The sequence below is a fragment of the Pogona vitticeps genome, chromosome 12 (genome assembly GCF_051106095.1).
Source record: "Pogona vitticeps strain Pit_001003342236 chromosome 12, PviZW2.1, whole genome shotgun sequence".
NCBI classification, from domain to species: domain Eukaryota; kingdom Metazoa; phylum Chordata; class Lepidosauria; order Squamata; family Agamidae; genus Pogona; species Pogona vitticeps.
In genome coordinates this window covers 6,521,102-6,542,019 of record NC_135794.1, presented here as the reverse complement: position 1 = coordinate 6,542,019, position 20,918 = coordinate 6,521,102, and the positions used below count along the sequence as shown (strand labels likewise).

At 47.2% G+C, this 20,918-nt stretch overlaps 1 protein-coding gene and 1 non-coding gene across 2 annotated transcripts; both read right to left on the bottom strand.

The window, feature by feature from the left end:
- Window positions 1-289: 289 nt before the first annotated feature.
- SHF (Src homology 2 domain containing F) lies at window positions 290-13,487 on the bottom strand. The gene is made up of 7 exons (XM_072981537.2): window positions 13,063-13,487; window positions 9,686-9,815; window positions 8,932-9,153; window positions 8,108-8,314; window positions 5,757-5,886; window positions 4,935-5,054; window positions 290-2,508 (listed from the first exon to the last, which is right to left on the bottom strand). The coding sequence occupies exons 1-7, from the start codon at window positions 13,348-13,350 to the stop codon at window positions 2,301-2,303; spliced, it is 1,305 nt and encodes a 434-aa protein (XP_072837638.2). The 5' UTR covers window positions 13,351-13,487; the 3' UTR covers window positions 290-2,300.
- A 2,903-nt stretch (window positions 13,488-16,390) lies between these two features.
- On the bottom strand, window positions 16,391-16,462 carry TRNAH-GUG (transfer RNA histidin (anticodon GUG)). Its single transcript has one exon. It is a non-coding gene; the product is annotated as a tRNA-His (tRNA).
- Between the last annotated feature and the right edge of the window lie 4,456 nt (window positions 16,463-20,918).

Here is a 20,918-nt window from a genome sequence, read left to right as displayed (position 1 = left end):
GGATGTGCCCCAAGTAGGACAGCCTCAATTTCAGCATTTTTCCCTCCAGATATAGTTCAGGCTTGATTTGATCTAGGACCCACTTGTTCATCTTTCTGGCAAACCCAGGGTATCCGCAAAGCTCTCCTCCAGCACCGTATTTCAAACAAATCAGTTTTTTTTCCCTGTCAGCTTTCGTAACTGAACTATAATGCCAAAAAAAGACTTGGGGTAGGGAGGTGGGGAGAGCGAAGATGTAAAGACTCAGGCAGGCATGCTTACCGGTGAGAAGAAAGAACATTCCAGCAACTTAAGATATGTCATCCAATTTAATTTTTTAAAAAACGGTCTGCAGAAACCAGGAATAAAAGGCTCCTGAACTTGTACCAAATGAAAGTTTCAGAATGTATCAGGAATAAATGGATAACAACAGGGATCCCCACGCATGCACAAATTCTCCCCTCACACAAACAGAAGCGGGCTGCCTTCTGCCGTGTCTGATTCCTCCTCCATGAAGCCAAGGGTCAGTGCTTTGGGACAAGCCACATTTTGGACTCCAACTCCCAGAATCCTCAGCAGCCTGCTGCCGAGAGCTTCGGAGAGTGGCAGTCCAAAACAGTAACTTTTTTCTGCCCCTCCCTAGCGCTGCCTTTTGAGCAGAACTGCAGAAGGATTTTCGGGACTTAACAAAGCAAAACAAAAGTCACGTTTTTCGAAGATCTGCCCAGCACCGTGGACGCCAGCAGGCGGATTGAACCCGGAAACGCCTGCATGCAAAAGCTGGCGCTCTCTACCACTGCGCTGCAATCTGTCCATCTTTCCTATCGCTGGGTTCATTTCCTTCGGTCCTCCTGACCCACGGCTAGCAGATCCGAATCTTCCATGTTCGTTTGCTGTTTCGGAAGCACCTACTTCACATTCTGCAGCAGTGACGAGACAGGCAGACAGCCACGTGCCAGGAAAGATACCAGCGCCGTAGCCTGCTCAAACCCCCAAAGAACAGCTGCCTGGGTTTGACACCCACAACAAATCCACAAGAGACAACCCACTTGCTTCTCTTCCCCATCCTGCGGTACAGCGGCCCCTTCTGTAAAGGCATAGGTTGGAGCAAGGAAACCCCACAAGGCATTAAATCTCTTTATCAGACACTTTCACGGCCTCCTGGCCACGTATAGGTTGTGGCTGATGGGGGTCACGGGAGAGAGCAATGACAGAACGACATTATACGTAACTAGGGGAGAAATAAGGTGTCAAGCCAGCTGTGCCACCAAGAGGACGTTGGCAGCTCCTCCGTGCTTTTGGCGTTGCCTGTCTCACTCTCTCAGGCCTCGATGGCCCGCCATTAAATCTGTCAACCAGCCTTCCCCAAACGGCCCCTTTCACCACGCAGCGGGTTGCACCGTACGGCAGAAGGAACCGGGTAGGGAACGGCTGGCCCAAGCCACCTCCAGGGGAAAAGTTCAAGATCTGAATTGACACTGGACAATACGAGCAAATGCAGTCGGTGGATGCTCTGGTCCAACAGGCAGGATGGGGAGAAGACTCACGATGCCAGGTCCCTCTGTAATTCTGACCCTTCCAATCCGAGCACCGATGATCTCCTTCCACTTTGCAGGAGTTCACGGGCCACGCAAACATCCCCGTGGCCCAGCATGCAAAGAATCAATACAGTTAGAATACAGTGGAGCCTCGCATCATGACGTTAATTCGTTCCAGCGAAATCGCTGTAGAACAAAAACGTTGTGATGCGATTTTAAAAAGCCAATAGAAACGCATTTAAACCAGATTAATGCATTCCTAGGGGCTTCAAACTCACTGTCCAGCGAAGATCCTCCATAGCGCGGCCATTTTCGCTGCCTGTGCAGTGACGAACCCATGCGAAAACACAGCGGGCGGCCATTTTGTTTAGCCAGCGGCCATTTTGAAACCACCGATCAGCTGTTAAAAAATCATCGCAAAGTGATGATTGGTTCCCGAAGCAGGGAACCGATTATCGCAAAGCGAAATTCCTCCATAGGGAACATCGTTTTGTGATCGCAAAAAGTTCATCGTGATGCGATTTCGTCGTCAAACGGAGCACCCGTCTTGCGGGGCACCACTGTACAGTCAATGCAAAGCCGAAGACATCTCCGTTCCAGGGTCTGGCGTTCCCAGTTTGGTTCCCGCAGCCAAGGACTTCCCACCCCTCCTCTCCCAGCCTATGCAACCAACCCATTGTGGTCCAGAGGTTCCCCCCCATACACCCCCCACTCTCTCCTGGCGTGATCCTCCGTGCTTTTGCAACCCAGTTAACCCTTCTTCCAACAGCATCCTTCCCGAAGTCACGGCTCCGCCGCAAGGCAGCTGGAGGGTTGGGCGGTGACCGGGTAGAGCAAGGAGATGTGTTCGGCCCCCTGGATGGGTAGCTTGTGGCTGGCGTAATGGTGGATGATCTCAGGCACGTTGTCAAAGGGCGGGCTGTGCTGACCGAGGACGAACCTGTTGTCTTCCGTGGGCAAGAGTTTCATATGGAGGAAGCCCTGGCTGCTCCTTCAGGGAAGGGAAATCAAGAAGACCAAATATCAGATCTCGAAATCAAAGACCACCCCAAGGCTGTTGCAAAGCACAGATAATAGGGACCGTTAACATCATGGTCGTGTTTTTTCCTCTTCCTGTCTCCGGGGTTTCGTTGAGTATTTAGTCTGATGGTTCTGGAGGACCTAAATCAGGGATGAGCAAAGTTCAACCATACCCAGATCGTAGAGGTTGGAAGGGGCCCGTAAGGCCATCTAGTCCAACCCCCCCCCCCAGCTCAGGGCGGAAATAGAAATCCAAGGAGATCTTTGGTGTTGTTCTGCAACTTCCAGCAGCCAGGGCCAGCATCGTCAATGATGACACTGTCCCAACAACGTCTGGAAGGCAACTGCTGGACAGCTCAGTGGGATGAGGCGTCTGGCTGTGGAGCCAGAGGTTGGGAGTTTGATTCCCCACTTGTGCCTCCCTGACAGGGGCTGGACTCGATGACCCCTAGGGTCCCTTCCAGCTGTGCAGTTCCAAGATTATAAACCTTAGTCTACCCTGACCTTAAATGCCAACTCCAGTGGGGTGATATCCTCTGGCTCGTTCATATCAGAAGGAACTGGGTTGCTTATTACATTCAATTACTCTTTTCCAAGATATCCCCAATGATGAGAATTCCCACATGGTGCACGCACAGTGGGCCTACTGACTTGTATTATTACAGTGGTACATCACTAGATGATAATCCGTTCCACTGAAATCACTGTTTAGCGAAATCATTGTCTAGCGAAAAGCACTTCCCCATTGGAATGCATTGAAACCTGTTTAATGCGTTCCAATGGGGAAGAATCGTCGTCTAGCGAAGATCGGTGATAGGAAAGCCGCTTTGCGAACTGCCGATCAGTTGTTTAAATAGCTGTCTTGAAAAGCTTAGGTCCCAAAAACACCCGTTTTGCGAGTGTGGAGGGAGCTGTCAAAATTGTCTAGCGAAAATCGGTTTGCGAAGCAGGGACCAAACACTGTCCAGCGAAATTCCCCCATAGGAATCACTGTTTTGCGAATCACTATAGCGACTGCAAAAATTCAATGTCTACCGAAAAAACTGTCATGCAGGGAAACTGTCTAGCGAGGCACCACTGTATATTTAAATCTTTTCTTTCTTCTTCCACCATAGGGCTGATGACAGTGTACACATAGTTCCTAAAAAGTCTCCTCTCCACACACTGATACGGGGCAAAGATGCCTTATTTCAGCAAAGTTATCTGCCTTCCATCCATGGTCAGCGGCCTGGCAATTAGGATGTCATCTTATCTTTGAACATGTCTCAGATAAAGCAGAAATGCCATTCTGTACCCATCCGAATAGCATTTTCTGATTTGAGGTTTTCTGGGGTTTTACACTTTAAACTGTAAACCGTCCAGAGTAGTGCTTGCATAAATGGGGTGATCAATCAATTAGTGATTGATGAATTGATCAATCAATCAAGCTAATAAGGCTAATAAAGCTAATGTTAATGTTAACAACAACAACGTTTTATTAGAGGATTTTAAAAAAACCCATAAATCTTCCTTTAAATAAATTGCTGGCATTATGTTTAGCATCAACTTGCAGAACTTACAAAACAAACCACATTGAAAATGTCCTTTGTAATTAGGAAAATGTTTAAAAAAACACACAAGTTTGTGTTCCAAACTCAAATAAAGACATTTCCCAAAGATGCAACTTTTTATTTCAATTCTATCTTTATACACAATACTGTAATCCTCATTATCTTATCTACTCGATTATCCAACTCTCACGTCTATATACTCTGTGCCTGGGAAGCGCCTAGAAAGGGCCGCCATGATTTGGTATTGATTTGACAGAATGCAATAATTTCTATTAATTTATCCAAGTCTTCCTCCAAGTGTGGATATTACTGTAGACAAAACAGCACCACACGCAAAATTGTTGTAAGCTGCCTAGAGTGGTCCTATGTGATTCAGATAGGCGGGATATAAATTAAATAAATAAATAGAACAAGGGAGAACCAGCCGCCACCGTGGAGCCCGACAGCGAGGTACAAATTCTTCAGAAGGAGCAACCTGCCCAGGGCCTGCCAAGCCCAGCGGACGCAGAATGCCAGCTGTTTGGGGTGTTGGAGAGGAAGAGACGGGAAGACATTGTGGGAGACATCACGGCATCTGCTCAAAAGGCGCACGGCTCGCTGGCTGGCTTCCTCAAAAGCACACCTCCCTGACGTAGCCAAGTCTACATGTCCTCAATGCTCCCTCAACCCAGAACTTGTAAAAAAAATTACATTCCCAAGCTTGGAAAAGTGACATGTAGCTGGTGGTTCCCAGAATTTGCAGTCTTGGGCGCTGCTCACTCCCCAGCCAGCCCTGAATGAAACTACTCTGGTCAGCCGAGGACGGCGCTTGACCCACGGAAATCCCTCTGCTTTCTCGGCCACTCACTTGAGGGAAAGGGAGAAAGCATCGTGGCTGCTCTCGCTGTTCCGCACCAGGTAACTTGCTTCTCTGCAGAGGCGCAGCAGACCCTCGGCATCCACTCGGCTCAAGGTTCCGTGGTACCACCTGTAGATGAGGGAAGCATGCAAATGCGAGTAGATAAATAGGGACCACTTTGGTGGGAAGGTAACAGTGTTCTGTGTCTAAGTTGCACTGGCCATGTGACCATGGAAGATTGTCTTCGGACAAACACTGGCTCTATGGCTTGGAAACGGGGATGAGCACCGGCCCCTAGAGTCGAACACGACTGGACAAAAATTGTCAAGGGGAACCTTTACCTTTACCTGGGGACTCAAGGCTGGGAAACACTGATCTAGACTGTCAGTCTATCTGTCCATCTGTCTACCTACCTACCTTACTTATGCTCTCTCCTTCTCAAAAGGGCCCAAGGTGGGTTACAATATTAAAACAAAAAAAGGCTGAAACCAGCAGTAGCAGAGCTCAGTCAGCAATGGAATGCTGGCTTTCCATGGTTCCCCAGAAAATATTTCCTGCTCGTGCACCGTCGAAGCGGCCAGGTTTGGCCTCCAGATGCTGTTGGATAACATCCCCCATCAGCCCTGCCAAGTCTCACGGATGGGGAGGGACGATGGAAGCTTGAGCTCCTCAGCCTCAGCAGGGCCAGACATGCAAGATGAGTCCATGAGGCTGAGTGGTGTCAAGAGTATGATGTACCGGGGTGCCCAAGGAACAGAGTGGTGGAAGTGGGGGTGTCGTGGTGGACGCTGGGGTGCCCACCCACCCCTCTCCAACTCCCAGACTACTCACGCCTGGCTCTCCAGGGGCAAAGCGGGGTTGACACGTTCGCCAAACGCCAGCCCATGCTCCATGCTCAACCGACCGGGGCTGCCGCTGTTCTCCACGCAAGACGGCAGCTGACACTTCACGGTCCCCTGGCCTTAGGGTGCAAACATACAATTGTGCATGACATGAGGAACGGGTGATGGAAGGGCCCCGGGGTGCAGCACGAGAGCGACCTTACAAGGCCGGGCGATGGGTTGTGAAAGGAATGAAAGTAACTTGGACCCACAAATTACAGTTGGGGGGGGAAAGGAGTCCATGAGAAGGCCTGGGCTGCTAACTGTGCACGAAAGTTAGGAAACTACTTTGTTTTAGGCTGTCTAGATGAGCACCATTGACCAGCAGCCACCATTTTCTAATTATGATATTTTCCCAGATGAAAATTAGTAATTTTTTATTTGATACGTTGCTACCTAACTTGAAAAGGTGCAACGACACGCTTTGAGGGTGTTGCCATTGGCTTTCCCATACCTACAAACCTATCCTGTGAAATAAATCCATAAATCTAGGTGCCACAGCTTGTGGGAGGGGCAGCGAGAACGTGGCTGGCAGCCATCTTGGAAAATGGCTTCCACAGAGTCATTCCGGGCTCCTCAGAACATTCCCCACAAGTCACCCAACTGGCGGCTGCTGTCAGTGATGGACCTTTCGATGGAAGATCATGACCAGCAGTGGCTCTCCTGTGTTTCAGACATAGGTGTTTCTTAGTCTTGTCTCAAGATACCAGGGAGTGAATACAGGGCCTTATTCATGAAAACTCTTCCACTGAGTGACTGGTCTTCCCCAGGATGTATTAGTACAATCCCAATTTCTCACTAAACCATGAGGGCAGTAACCACAAAAGCACCTTCCCACAGGAAGTGAGGTTTAAAAAATATTACAGTGGTGCCTCGCAAGACGGGCACTCCATTTAACGACGAATCCGCATTACAATGAGGTTTTTGCAATCGCAAAAGCGATCGCAAAACGACATTTTGAATGGGGGGATTTCGCTGCGCGATGATCGGTTCCCTGTTTTGGGAACCAATTTTCGCTTCCCGAGGATCAAAACAGCTGATTGTCGGGTTTTCAAAATGGCCACCAGGTGCTCTAAATGGCTCCCCGCTGTGTTTAGGAGCCATTTTTCACTGCACAGGCACCCAAAAATGGCCACCCCATGGAGGATCTTCGCTGGACAGTGAGTTCTTAGCCGACTGGAATGCATTAACTAGGTTTTAATGCATTTCAATGGCTTTTTAATTTTCGCTTTACGACATTTTTGTTCTACAGCGATTTCGCTGGAATGAATTAACGTCGTAATGCGAGGCACCACTGTATTTCATTGCTTCCTCGTATGAACCCGTATTACCTTACTACCTGGAAGACATTATCTTTAAGAGGCAGTGCTCAAAAATATCCATCCAGGGACTCAAGAAGTCTGATGTGGGGGAATGCAGGGGGGTAAATGAGCAAAGAGGATGCTCTGTTCCCAACATACTTTTAATTTAATTCATATAATATTTTCTCCTTGTAAATTTTATTTCCAATGGACAGTCCCCATGGGCTATATTCCCAGAGGTTCCTCAGACTTGGGATGCAAATGGACAAAAGGGTGCAGGCAAAAAAGTGACGAGACATCAGAGTGAGATTTACCAAAGAGGAAATAAAGCAAAGGTGTGCTTCGTAACACTGCAAATGTGAAGCTGTGTAAGAGAAGGCGGAGGGGCCCCACTGAACACACTGAGGGGTACTTAGTAAACAGACATCATCCTGCAGTGCACAGACTCAAGATGCAGACAAAGGGGCTTGTGGCATGCAGACAGTTTAACTCCTGGATCCGTGGCAGCCACATCCAGGCCCTTCCCAGCTTCTCATGGCTGAACTATGCAATCAATGTATTTCAGATAATGATTCTAATAATTATACGTTATGTATTATATAACTTTTTATATACATATATCGCACATATATGGAATAGAATGGAATAGAGCCTTCTATTCCTCAGAAAGTCTAAAGACATCCATGGTGAAAGAAAGAAAGAAAGAAAGAAAGAAAGAAAGAAAGAAAGAAAGAAAGAAAGAAAGAAAGAAAGAAAGAAAGAAAGAAAGAAAGAAAGAAAGAAAGAAAGAAAGAAAGAAAGAAAGGTGCAATCTAGAAGCTTGCTCTTCACCAAGCAAAGCAAAATGAAACAAAACTGGGAAAACCACAGGCTTCCAAGATTCAGAGTCCCCCTTTGGTTCCAGCTGACAGAATGCCAATGCCCCCAATTATAACCCCTTCATCCACATTCAAACGTTCAGAGCCCCAATGCCCAGCTTTTTTGAATGGAGAATACCCACCGCTGATATCCAGGGGACTGGACAGATTTGCAGAGTGTTCAGGGCTGGCAGTGGTGTTCTGGAGGTTTGAAGGAGCGTTTAGCGGTACGCCTCTGGGGCTGGCGCTCTGGAGGCCGGGAGGTGCATCCGCGTCTGCATGGTTAACAGAGCTATCCAGCTGTCCAACTGGTGGGGGCCACGGTAACTCCCGGTTCCCTTCTATCTCGACTGGAAGAGCCATAGGAAAGGAAAGAGAAAGAATTCTGGAGAGAGGGTGGGTGGATATCCTCAGGGCTTAAAAGAAGTTCCTTTGGTTTTGGACTAAAGACTCCCGGAACTCAACAGCCAACATGGCCAATGGGGGAAAGGGGAAACCTGGATCAACTGTCTAAAAGAGGGTGTATCTTTCTCATTTGGAATATCTGCAGAGAGCAGAATGCAACCTTGAAAATGAAAAGGCTCCCATATAATGGTGGGAGAAGATTAAACATGGACTTCCCAAGGAACGTTCAGATCAGCTTGTCAACTCTACCCAACTTACAGCCGCCGAGGGAAAAGGGCAGGGATTCAGCCCTGGGCTTACGGGCTCCTTGGCTCTCAGTCCGAGAGATGAAAAATAATTAAGATGATCCTGCCCTTCCGCTTTACCCTGCCCCAGAACTAAAGCCTCTGTCCCTTCCCCTCATCCTGCCCCTGGTTCTTCTACACCAGTGGTTCTGCACCTTGGATCTTGGACTGCAGTTCCCGGAAGACTTCATAACCAGCCAGGCTAGGAACTGCGGTCCATGAACACACTGGGTGACCCAAGTTTGGGAACCACCGTTCTACACCCTTTTGTGGCTGACCGGCAAAGACTCTGGAGATCCGCTCCTTTTTCCACTCCCAAGGCTGGTCGTACTCTTCCGGCGGCCGCTCGTCATCTTCAGGCAGCCACGAGTGGCGGCACTTCGCACCGGGCGGGCGCGGCGAATTCGGCTCTGAACCATTTTCCGATTCATAGGGAATGTCATACAGGTGTAGAGGTTTTGGAGACGCCAGCTCTTCCTGGGAGTCTTTTTTCTGGATTTCTGGAGCATAATAATAATAATAACAATAACAATAACAATAACAATAACAACAACAACAATAATAACAACAACAACAAAAACAAAAACAACAACAAAAACAACAAAACAACAAAAACAACAAAACAACAAAACACCAACACCAACACCAACACCAACACCAACACCACCACCACCACCACCACCACCACCACCACCACCACCACCACCACCACCACCACCAACAACAACAACAACAACAACAACAACAACAACAACAACAATAATAATAATAATAATAATAATAATAATAATAATAATAATAATAATAATAATAATAATAATAATAATAATAATAATAATAATAATAATATTATTTAAAAAAACTCCATTTGGAAATCCCCACTGTGGATTTCAGCCCTGAATGTTTGGATTCCATATGTATAACCAAAAGCCAAAGCAGGGATGGATGAAGGTATAGAGCTTGATTCTAACCTGCGGACAAGGAGAGAGAGTTCAGAAACAGTAAGACTGAATACCAAGTTAGTACATTTACCAGCCAACAATTTCTGAGCTTCATACGGCTCCATGTAGCCTTCGCTATTCATCCTCTCCGGCTCTCCTGTTGGACTGCTGCCTTTCTGCCTGGTGTCAAATGGATCAGCATAATCCTCCAGGACCAGCATCTGAAATGGAGGAAATAATTCCGTTAGTTTAAGGAGCTGCAGCCCCAGAGAAGGAGAAATGTCAGCAGTCTTGGCCAAGCTAACCCATCCTCCCCAGTCAGCATGGACGGTCATGTTGACTAGGAGTTATGGGAGTTGTAGTCAACAAGCATGGAAGACACCAGGGTTGGGGAAGACAGCCATATTTACTAAAAAGAGTCCCGTGGAAACTTAAAAGTGGCAGAGCTACCAGAGCATAAGTATGCTGCTTCCTTAGGTCCGCAGAATGCTACCCTCTCTTGGATAGAAAGATCATGAAGTCTGTCAATGTCACTTCCTCCTAAATTTGAATTTTTAAAAAACTCAGGTTCTTTCTTAAGGCCCTATGTCATCTGTGGATTTTGGTCAGATCTTAAAAAACGAACTGAAACAGAATTTCTACCCATCTAGTAGTCACAGATCCTTTTCACCGCAGAGAGACCCTCCCGTAAAGTATCTGGTGGCCACAGGGGTGTTAAAGAGGAGCTGCCCCTTGAGAAAACAGATGACCCAAACCTAATCCAGCACTGACAAGGTTCAACAAACAGGGAAGCAAATATACCAGCTCTGAAAAGTTTAAGCACTGAAATCCCCAGGAACAGACAGACGGATCTGAAAGTTTCTGCTTCCCCCACATTCAAATATTTCAAGTCCCAGATTCTTTCCAGCCAATATATAAAGGAATTTGGAAATGATGAGGGAAATTCTTATTAAAAATGAACTTTTGTTTCAGTTCAACCCTAGCAGGGCTTAAAGCCCGTTCTTATGTGTCCTGCCTTCTGGGATGATCAAGAACAGACCCTGCCCCTCCTCTGTAGGACTACCTTTCAAGTACAGTCGTGCCCTGCTTAACAACGAATCCGCTTAACGATGCCTTTTTTGTGATCACTATTGCAATGGTTTAATGGGCAAAATCCGCTTTGCGATGATAGGTTCCCTGCTTCGGGAACCGATTTTTCAATTTACGACGATCAGCGAACAGCTGATCGCCGGGTTTCAAAATGGCCACCAGCTGAAGAAAATGGTGCCCCGCTGTTTTCTAGGACGGATTCCTCGCTAGACAGGCACCGAAAATGGCCGCTGTATGGAGGATCTTCGCTGGACGGTGAGTTTTCAGTCCATTGGAATGCATTGAAGGGGTTTCAATGCGTTTCAATGGGTTTTTTTATTTCGTTTGATGTTTTCGCTCTACAGCGATTTCGCTGGAACAAATTAATGTCATCAAGCAAGGGACCACTGTATTTGAAAACTGCTATCAGATCTCCCCTCAGTCCTCTTTTCCTAAGGCTAAATACATGCCCAGTTTTTTCAGTCTTTCCTCCTAGGGCTCTGTTTCAAGTCCCCTGATCATCCTTCTTGCCCTCCTCTGAAGCTATTCCAGTTTGTTGTCATTCTTCTTAAAGTGTGATGTCCAAAACTAGAATACTCTAGATGAGGCCCAACTAGCGCCGAACAGAAGGGGACTCACAAGAGTTGGAGACTATACTTCTGTTAACGCATCCCAAAATATAATTTGCCTTTTTTTTGCAGCCTACAACTGATATAAATAAAATGCATTTCTGTGCATCGCTCAAAAGCATGCAAAAAAGGGAGCAACCGAACGGCACAGAAATCGTGTGTATTCAAACATCTCAAAAATAGGCATCTAGTGTTTGGTCCAAGAACACAACACACACTTATGCAAATATAGTGTACTTAGAAATAAGCCTCACTGAGGTCAATGGCACTTCGTGGCACCAGTTAGTCATGCACAGGACTGTAATTTAACAATATGTTCCATTGCATGTTGCCAGTTTTACTGTCTGTAGCCAAAAACTGTTACAAAGAAACTCAAAATGCAAATAAGCGAGTATTTGGAAATTTAAGTATCCAGTTCATTTGAAACACCCAGCCTGACAAACACACACCAAAAGCAGTGGCAGAATTTCAACAACCTCAGAGTCACAAGAGATTTTTTTTTCCAAAAAGCATTTTGGACGAGAAATTTTTCTTGGGGAAAATGTCAACCATCCACAAAATGGAAAATAATAAATAAATTTCCAGTTTGGCTTTCCCTTCCTCCACCATACACATTTCTTCTGAACTGCAGGAGCTAACCAGCACAGCTTTGGGGTAGGCGGAAATCATTTGTCTATCATAATCCCACACCACCAGAAATGAAAGCAAGGCTTCCTAGCTCTGATGTGTGGCTTTTTTTTTCTGGGAAAAAATGGAAATTTACAGTAGAGATGTAAAGTTTCTGGAAATTTCCATTTTTTTCCCAGAGGGAAAAAATGGAATTTTGGGGGGGGGAACTTTTAAATCTCCAGCTCTGATGAAAGCAGACAGCATGCAATCGTTGACACTCGTACACGAGGGGTTCTGTGGGAGGTTTACTCGCAGGTAAGTGGGCTTCAGAAAAGTCCAGCTGGACCGACCCCAAACTGGGGATTCTGCTTCCCGGCAGCCAAGCAGATGTGACTCCGAAGCCCAGGAACAAGGGCAAGAATCTCTCGGCACCCACCCTCCTTGGGTCGGGAGGGTGCAGGGAGGATAGGTGCCCCTAAGAGGGGAGGCAAGCCATCATCCCCAGGAGAGCCCCCCCCCACCTCCAGGATGGATCTGCTGCCGGGCAGCTTCCTGGCTGGTGGGGGTCCTTCTCGGTCCCCTTACCTGCAAAAGGGCAGGACCCCCCCCCAGTAAGAGGGTGAAGGGTGCTTGGAGGATCGTAGCCCGGCTGACCCCCCCCAAGTAAGAGGGTGAGGGGGTGCTTGGAGGATCGTAGCCCGGCTGACCCCCCAAGTAAGAGGGTGAGGGGGGGCTTGGAGGATCGTAGCCCGGCTGACCCCCCAAGTAAGAGGGTGAGGGGGGGCTTGGAGGATCGTAGCCCGGCTGACCCCCCAAGTAAGAGGGTGAGGGGGGGCTTGGAGGATCGTAGCCCGGCTGACCCCCCAAGTAAGAGGGTGAGGGGGGGCTTGGAGGATCGTAGCCCGGCTGACCCCCCAAGTAAGAGGGTGAGGGGGGGGCTTGGAGGATCGCAGCCCGGCTGACCCTCGGCCCCCTCCCCAGCCGTGAACCCAAGGGCCCTTACACCTGAGTAAACAGGAAAGGGGGGCCGTGAGTCGGTCCCCCGGCCCCTTCCTCCAAAAGAGGGGAAACAATAGGGGGAACCCCTCTCTCGCCCCCCCCCCCGAGACCACCACCCCCGACCACCAGCCAACCCCCCCCCCCAGGCCAGGCGCGGCCGGACCTTCTCCTGCGGGCCGGGCGGGTCTCCCTCGGCCGCCTCCACCCGGATCAGGCGGCGCCGGGGGGAGCAGCGGCGGCGGCGGCCGGGGCGCCCTTCTCCGGGGCCCGGGACATCGGTGGTGCTGGCGGCGCCTCCGGCCGCGTAGGGGTCCTCGAAGTCGCGCTCCCGCTGCAGCCGGTAGGCGGCCAGGAGGTCGGGCTGCTCCGCCGGCCCTGCCGCGTAGTCGGGCTGCGGGGGCACCGGCTTGGCGCTGCGGAAGAGGAGGCGGTCGCGCAGCCAGCGGGCCATGGCCGGGGCCGGGGCCGGGCCGGGGGGGGGAGGCAACCGGGGCCGCGGCGGCTCCCTCCCTCCCTCGCCGGCCGGGCTGAGGAGGCGCGGGGCCCGCCCAGCTCTCCGGAGCTCGCCCCCGCGAAGCCTCCTTCTGCTCCTCCTCCTCCTCCGGGTCCCCCTCCAGGCGCCGCCGTGGGCTCTTCCCTCTCCGCCCCCCCCCCGGGCAGAAACCGGCGTGGGCCGCCCAAGAGCCCGCGCCGCCCGAGGCCCGGCCCGCGGGACGCCCTTTGGGGAAGCGACTTTGGGAGACCACAAGCCCCGGCAGGGGTAACTTTCCCGGCAGTGCGTCCCCTGGACTGTTGGGTCTCTCCTCCCTTGCCCAAAGTGAAGCTGGAGTTCCGAGTGACTTGCCCCAAAATAAAAACTATTATTATTATTCCTATTTTGATTCGTTGCAAATCGAGAATTATTAAGTCTATTAGTCTTCGCTGGCTTGTCGAAAGGGGAGGGGAATGGGTATGCTGGAATCAATAGAAAATTCAAATATGTTTTGGCTTGGTTTTCATACATTTTCTGTTGGCAGTCAGGTATATCTCTGTGACTAGACCCTTTTGTGACCTGTAAACCTTAGGCCCAAAACGGACTGGAGAACCTCTCTCTGCCAGCTGCCTATTAATTTTTGAAATTTAATTATCTTTCTTTTTTTTAAAGTCACGGTATTACTGCTCTTATTATTATACTGTGTTATTTTGATCTTGATTCAATAACTGCTCAGAGTAGTGACTCCCCCACTCATTGGGTGGAATGAATGAATGAATGAAATTGTTCCAAACCCGCATTTTCCATGTTTGGGTCATACTTTAAAAGGCAGGTCCAGGGAGTCATGAATCTATGCCTGTCTATGTGGGGAGAAACCCCATGGAGCTCAATGGGGTTTCCTCCTAGATATATGGGTACACTGTAAATGATGGCTTCCTCCAGGTTGGGTTTGCAAAGTTATGTTGGGTTTGCAACCCTATGCTGTGTTTGCAGCCCTATAGTATAATTCTGTACAATGGAATCCCGGAACCCTTCAACCTATCAATGTTGCACAAAGGAGTGAGCATCACTCGTCCAGATGTTTGGATGACAATCTCACAACCTCTCCGGGCATCCTGAGCTACCACCACTGGCCATTCCTGTTCAGCCCCATAGGCCCAGAAATTTGAAGGGCAAGGAGATTTCCGACCCTTGCATCAAAACGTGAAAATATTACTTCTTTTTTTTTAACTGCAACACCCAGAATCCCCTAGCCACCAAGGCTAGGCAGTCTGGGGTTTCCTGGAAGTTCAATAAAAAAGTTTCCAAACTTTTCAGTGCGTTTTATTTTTTTTAAAAGGGCTGGCCTACCCATCACCTCTTCCTCGATTCAGTTTAACACAGGTAGACATCCTTTGTGCATAATCTGGAACTCCAGACAAAGCAGAGTTTCTGATCATGCTTTAGGGTTCTTTATGTAGGATTAGGAATTTTCTTTTTCCGGGGCTCCTGATTGTGCCCATAGGATCTGTGTGCATGCGCACCATTCCCTCCGTGCATGTTCAGCTCTTTGGTGTGGAAGAGCAGCCATGCAAAGGCACTCCCACGGACTCAATGTACACACAAAAAAAACCCACTTCTATTCCACTTCGGTAATCAAGCCAAAGCACATGTCAATGAAACATCTGCAGGGGAATCCAGATTATGCCATCAGAAGGTGAAAGGAGTTGTCAGGCAGGCTGTTTTGAGGTTTACTACAGGTCAGAATCAGCCCCACTGTTTGAGTCTAGAAAGGCTGGGAAACAGCCATGCAGCTGGAAGATCTGTATTATACCCGCCTGTATCATACAAGCAGGTGAAGGGACTTGAGTCAAATGTCTAGCGGCCACATGCCGTACAAAACTCCTCTAAGACAAGAATCAAATCAAAAGCAAAAGTGAAAAAATTCAGAGGACAAAAATATAGTGGCTCCTTAAAGACTTAACTGCTCTATTTTTGTTTGAGGAACTGGGGTGTGAGACCCAATCCGCAATAGGCCTGAGCTGTAACGTTTCAGCAATAACTCAAATCCCGCCTGCCTTTTTCCCGATTTACACTTGAGAAAGACGGGCCAGGCCAATTCCACCTTGCCTTGAACTGTATATGTACCTCGATATCCCCCACTCCTAGAGCTGCAAAAATAAGTTAGTTCTGGCAGTGGTCACCATGACTTCTGGTCATGGTGATGAGTACATAAAATTGGTATGATCTGTGATTTCCCTCATGATTTGATGGACTACCCTGTCTCTAGTCCAGGGATGGGAAGATCCAGACACTGGGAAGCCGCTGGGCTACAGCTCCCATCAGTACAAACAGCAGGGTCAGTGTTTGGGGACGATGGAAGTGGTAGTCCAGCCAATCTGGACAGGCACATCATCCCTTCATTGTCCTGCTCCCTTCATATTTGCAGGCTGGGATGCTTCTGAGCATCCAGAGCTGATTACAGGATTGGTCAGCTTCAAGATGGCTTATTGAGAAGACTGGTGCTCCCCCCCTCCCTGTGAAAAGGGTCAACAAATGGGGGAAAATCAGAATAAATTTGATTTTAGAGCCGCTGCTGCTGCTTCTTGGGCAAGGTGAGAAGGAGAAAGGTGTTTTGGTGATAAGGGATGGATGATTCTGTAAGCTGGAACAGAGAAGAAATAATTGCAGTCTGCTACTACCCATTTGGTGTAAATGAGCGGGGTAGAAATCTAATAAAATAATAAATTAATAATAAATAAATAAAATACCTCTGCACCCTAAAAGCTCAGCAGTGGAGTTTCCTGTTGCTTTCCATCAAGCCCCCAATAAACTCAACACAGGCATTGGGCCAAATGTCAGAATCATTGCTTTTCCCTGGCCAAGTGCTTTCCTGCAGGACCAAACCTACTCTGGTGCTGTGCTTTTGATTTCTGGGACATAACAAGCATTATATTGCATTTCATTGTTTAAAAGCGTTAAAAACATTTCTTTGCTAAATATTAAGTAAGGGGAACGAAAAAAAATACACACCCGCTTCTGCCGTGACTCGGATTCGAACCGAGGTTGCTGCGGCCACAACGCAGAGTACTAACCACTATACGATCACGGCGAGCTACTGCGGCTGCTCTCTCCGAAGCCTCAGCCACCGCTTTCATTATGCTAGTCAGTGACGTCATCTGGGCTGCCCTGGCTAGCCATTCACGCATGCGCCTTACTAGCATTGGTGACTGCCTGCGCTCTTACAGACCGCCCGTTCTAAGATAGGAGACCGTCGGTACCTTTATGTTCTCCTGCCCGATGCCTACGAATTTTGTTTACATCCATTGCAAGTGAATTTAGAATGCATTTAGAAGGCTTGAAGCATGAAGACGTGCTTTAGCGGGGAGCAAGTTTCATTCAATTTAATCGAACTGACTTTTTTTTCCCCCCAAACATAGGATCCAGGATCGTCCTCCACGTCCTTTCCTTGCTGAACTCTATTGCTGGAGCGATTATTTTGTTCCATCATTAACAGTCCAGAAGAAAGTGTTTTTTTTTTAATAATATTATATTTAGTAAGTGCTCTGCAGTATTAAAAAAAATTAATCGCCCTTTCAAAGCTTGTAAGCAAAAAGAGGAAAATCATTTAACCACGACGATCAACGATAGTCTTAAAAAAAAAATTCGCCTTGGAAATGCAAGGGGATCATCGGGAATCCTGGGTTGCTCCATGTTTCCTTCCTTTTGGGGAAGGGAAATGCGTTTGCAGAAAATAAATACACGTTGAGCACGTTAGGCAAAAGGAGGAAGAGAGTTGAGCACGTTAGGCAAAAGGAGGAAGAGATGCAATCTCAAATACAATCTCTGTGTACTATACTTTCCTCCAAGAGATTTCTAGGCTGCAAGCGCCTTTGAAGGACTGGGAGGGAGATGTACTTGGACTGCCACTGTACTTGGACTACAACTCCCATGATCCTTTGCCCCCCGCAAGGACTGAGACGCCTAGGAGTTGAAGTCCACCACACACCTGAGTTTCCCCCACCACCACCACCTCCGTCAAAAGAGCAAAAGCAATTGCTCCTCTTTGCTCGCCCGCGAAAGAGAGGCGTAAGGACGCTAAGCACGCCCACTCTTCCATCACAGCGGCGTTTTAAAACAACCACTTCCCTGGGAGAGCCGCCACTTCCGCTTCGCCGGGCGGAAACCGGAAGCAAGCTTCTCTCCGGATGGAAGAGCCCGGATTTCCCATCTCTATGGCCTTAAGGTTCGAAGTGGCGAGGCGTCACTCTATCGTTCTTGCCTCTCGATGGTACTTTCGCCGCGCGCAGGCGTGGTGGCGCCCTTGTGGGTTTATCTTCGCCCATCTTAAAGATGGCTGTCTTTCAGACTGATAAAAGGCGGGAGCCTATGGTCGAGGTCTCTGTCCCGCTGGGCATGAATGGTCCCCTTCTTCTCCCATCTTTCTCTGTGCACACAACATGTACACTAAATGACAACCAAAAAGCAAGCAAACAACAAAAACCAGGGAGAAAAGCAAGCAAACAAACAAAAGGCTTGAATGAAAGGTCGCTTGCCCATGAGGGGCTGTGTGTGTTTCAATTCTCTCAAAAGAGATAGTGGTTTGCATGGTTGCCACCTCAAGGATGCTGGTGGTCGTGGGTAGTGTTATAAACCTTTTAGACCAGTGTTTCCCACTAGCTGGGGCCACCCAGGAGTTCTTGGACTGCAACTCCCAGAAGCCTTCACCACTAGCTGGGGTTTCTGGGAGTTGTAGTCCAAGAACACCTGGGGGGCCCAAAGGTTGGGAACCATCTTTTTAAGATAAGTAAATAAACAGTAAGGACATCATTGCCTAACTGTGTTGCAGCAAAACCTTTTTTTAAAGGGTTGTGACACAGCAAGAATATTGGGCTTATTTGGAATGCCTTTTTTTCCTGCATCAAGGACTAGCGGGAAATATTTGTTTTATCAGTGACCCCAAAAGGAACAAGATGTAGCTTTAGAAAGAGGTAGTCTGTGCAAGCCTGTAAAGTAATAACAAAACTTTTAAAAGACAAAAAACAATAGCCTCAGCTTCTGGGAAAGACTTCAGATAACATCTGGAGGGCACTAAACAGGAGTTTCAGAAATACTTGTCGGAGCTTTGATCCATAAGAACCTAAAAGCTTCTATGCAAATAATCTAAAATTTATCAATAACTTTATTTTAGGGACATTATATAACCATAGTATTACGAGCCTTGTTTCTGTTCAGCAAAAGATCTAGTGTCAGGGCAAAAGGCTCAACTAGTGTCAGATCTATGCACAAGCTAAGCCAGCTACAACGCAGGGCCTCAGATTATGACACAACTTTAAATAACTGCATGTTTTACAAAACGGAATCATGGTGAATAATGTCTGATACCCTTGAGGTAGGTTAGGCCTCCAGCATGTCTTAATGTATCCTATGCATAACAAAACATTTGCATGGAAATGGCTCCAAATTAGTATCACAGTTGCACGAGTCTAGTAGACCCCTTTTGTATGGGTCAATGACACTGAATATTTTAGAATGAACTTTATTGATGCAGTACATAGATACAAGGATGCTTAGGTGCAAGGTTGTAACTACCATAGCACTGACCATATAATCTCTTTTGCTACATAGGTGAGATCTGGAATGATCACAATTTTTGCTCTGTGTGGTTTTACTAATCTGAGCTCCACTGGAATAATGCTGGGAGGCTTGAGTCAGTCCAGAGTCCCAGAGGTCATGGTACAAATGAACAGGCTGAGAGGGAGAAGAGATGAGATTTAAAATTTGAGGTTTAAACAAATAAACAAACAAATCCCCAAGACTCCTAAGCTAGCAACCGAGTTCCCGAGTGCCTCTCTGAATGACCAGGCCTATTAGCTCTGCTGCTGTAGCTTCACTTTGCTATCCAATACAGTCCTGGTCATCAGGAGTGTGAGCTTGGCTAACCATGAATGCCCAGGATTCCTTCCTTCTCCGTTTTTGTTGTGTTTTTCTCTCTGAAGTATCCCTGGCACCAGAATGCAAGAGTGAATTTTCTTCCACCATCCCATGGACTTCATTCACTGGAGCCTGTACCTCTCTGATCAACACGTGTCCAGCAGGTATTGTCTGTGTGTTTTCTCGAGGAATGAAAACCATAGGTATTAAGGGGAGAGAGTGACTTTCCAAGGGTTTCCTCATCTGCTTCACACATTGGCTTCCAATTTTTTAAATTGTTCTTTAAAAGTAAACCATTTTTTCATATAAGACATGCCACTTTGGAGAAAGCATTTGCCCTCTTTCTCACTGTTACGTGTTCCAGTTCTTCCACCAGCGATCTTAAGAACATCAAGAAAGCTTCCTTGTCAAATTAGTATTGTCCCTCCCTTAGTAGTGCCAGAAATGAACATCACTCAGACTTGATACTTTATTTTTTTCATTGGCCTATCAACTCTTTTGCTATTAGCAACAGGTACAGTGATCAAGGACAAGAATAATATGACAATATATCTACATTTATCAGTGGGTGGAGGGACGTTGGTTTTATACACAAAGAAACAAACAAGAAATAAAATGTGTTCTTCTTAACAGATGCAATTTTAGCCTAGTTTATCTTAGGCCAATTAAGATAGGGAAACAATTTAAAATTGCTGACAACAACTGATCGTGTGAGGCTTCTTATCAGATCCTACAACCTCAGAGATTTCAGGTATGTTAATCCCCAGCTGTCAAAAGCAGGATAGGATTTGTGGCTTTGAGGTTTTTGTTGAAGTACCAGACCAGGAAAGGCAATTTTACAGTAGCAGAAAGAACACTTCAGATGGAAGTAATGACAAAATATGCCACTAGGGGGTGAATGAACCTTGTAAACCCTACTACGTATTTGTTTTTTTGTTTTTTATTATCAGAATTCATCATTTAGGTAATGAATTAATAATTATAATTCAACAAGTTAAACATTTTCATTTTTAATGTTGACAGCAGTAGATTAATCTATCCATTTCTAGTATTTAACATTAATCATTTAATCTTTAAACTCAATATTCCAAGCCTTGTCTCATACCGGCTTTTAGATTTATATAAAGCAGAAATGACCATATCATGAAACAGTTGTTTCCACCCATTATTCTGAGGGAGAATGGTATTTTCCTAGCTCCCCCCAGCCCTGTTTTTGAAATTGGTCTAATTTTTCCACCAGGACCAAACACGGCTGACGCCATTTAGCAATAGATGAAGCTGGAGAATCCTTTAACCTTTAGATGTTTTGGAATTCCTTCATGCCTTAGCTTACACTGGACTGTGGGAGTTGTATTCAAAACACACAGAGAGCCACATGTTCGACAGCTCTGTAGTAAAGGATGAGGGTAGGTGGCAATAAAGCCAAGCAAAGGAAGCTATTGTGCTAAGATAGAAATGCTGGATGCCATGGTGTTTGGAGAATACCTATAGAAACCGTGTCGCAGTGAATTCCTCTGAAGCGGCTTCTGTTTGCCGGAGATAACGTCAAAATGCACAATCAGAACTTTCCAGCTGAGTATGACTGAGAAAGTTGCTAATTAATCGGCTTTTTCCAAGGTAAAGCAGTTAGCACC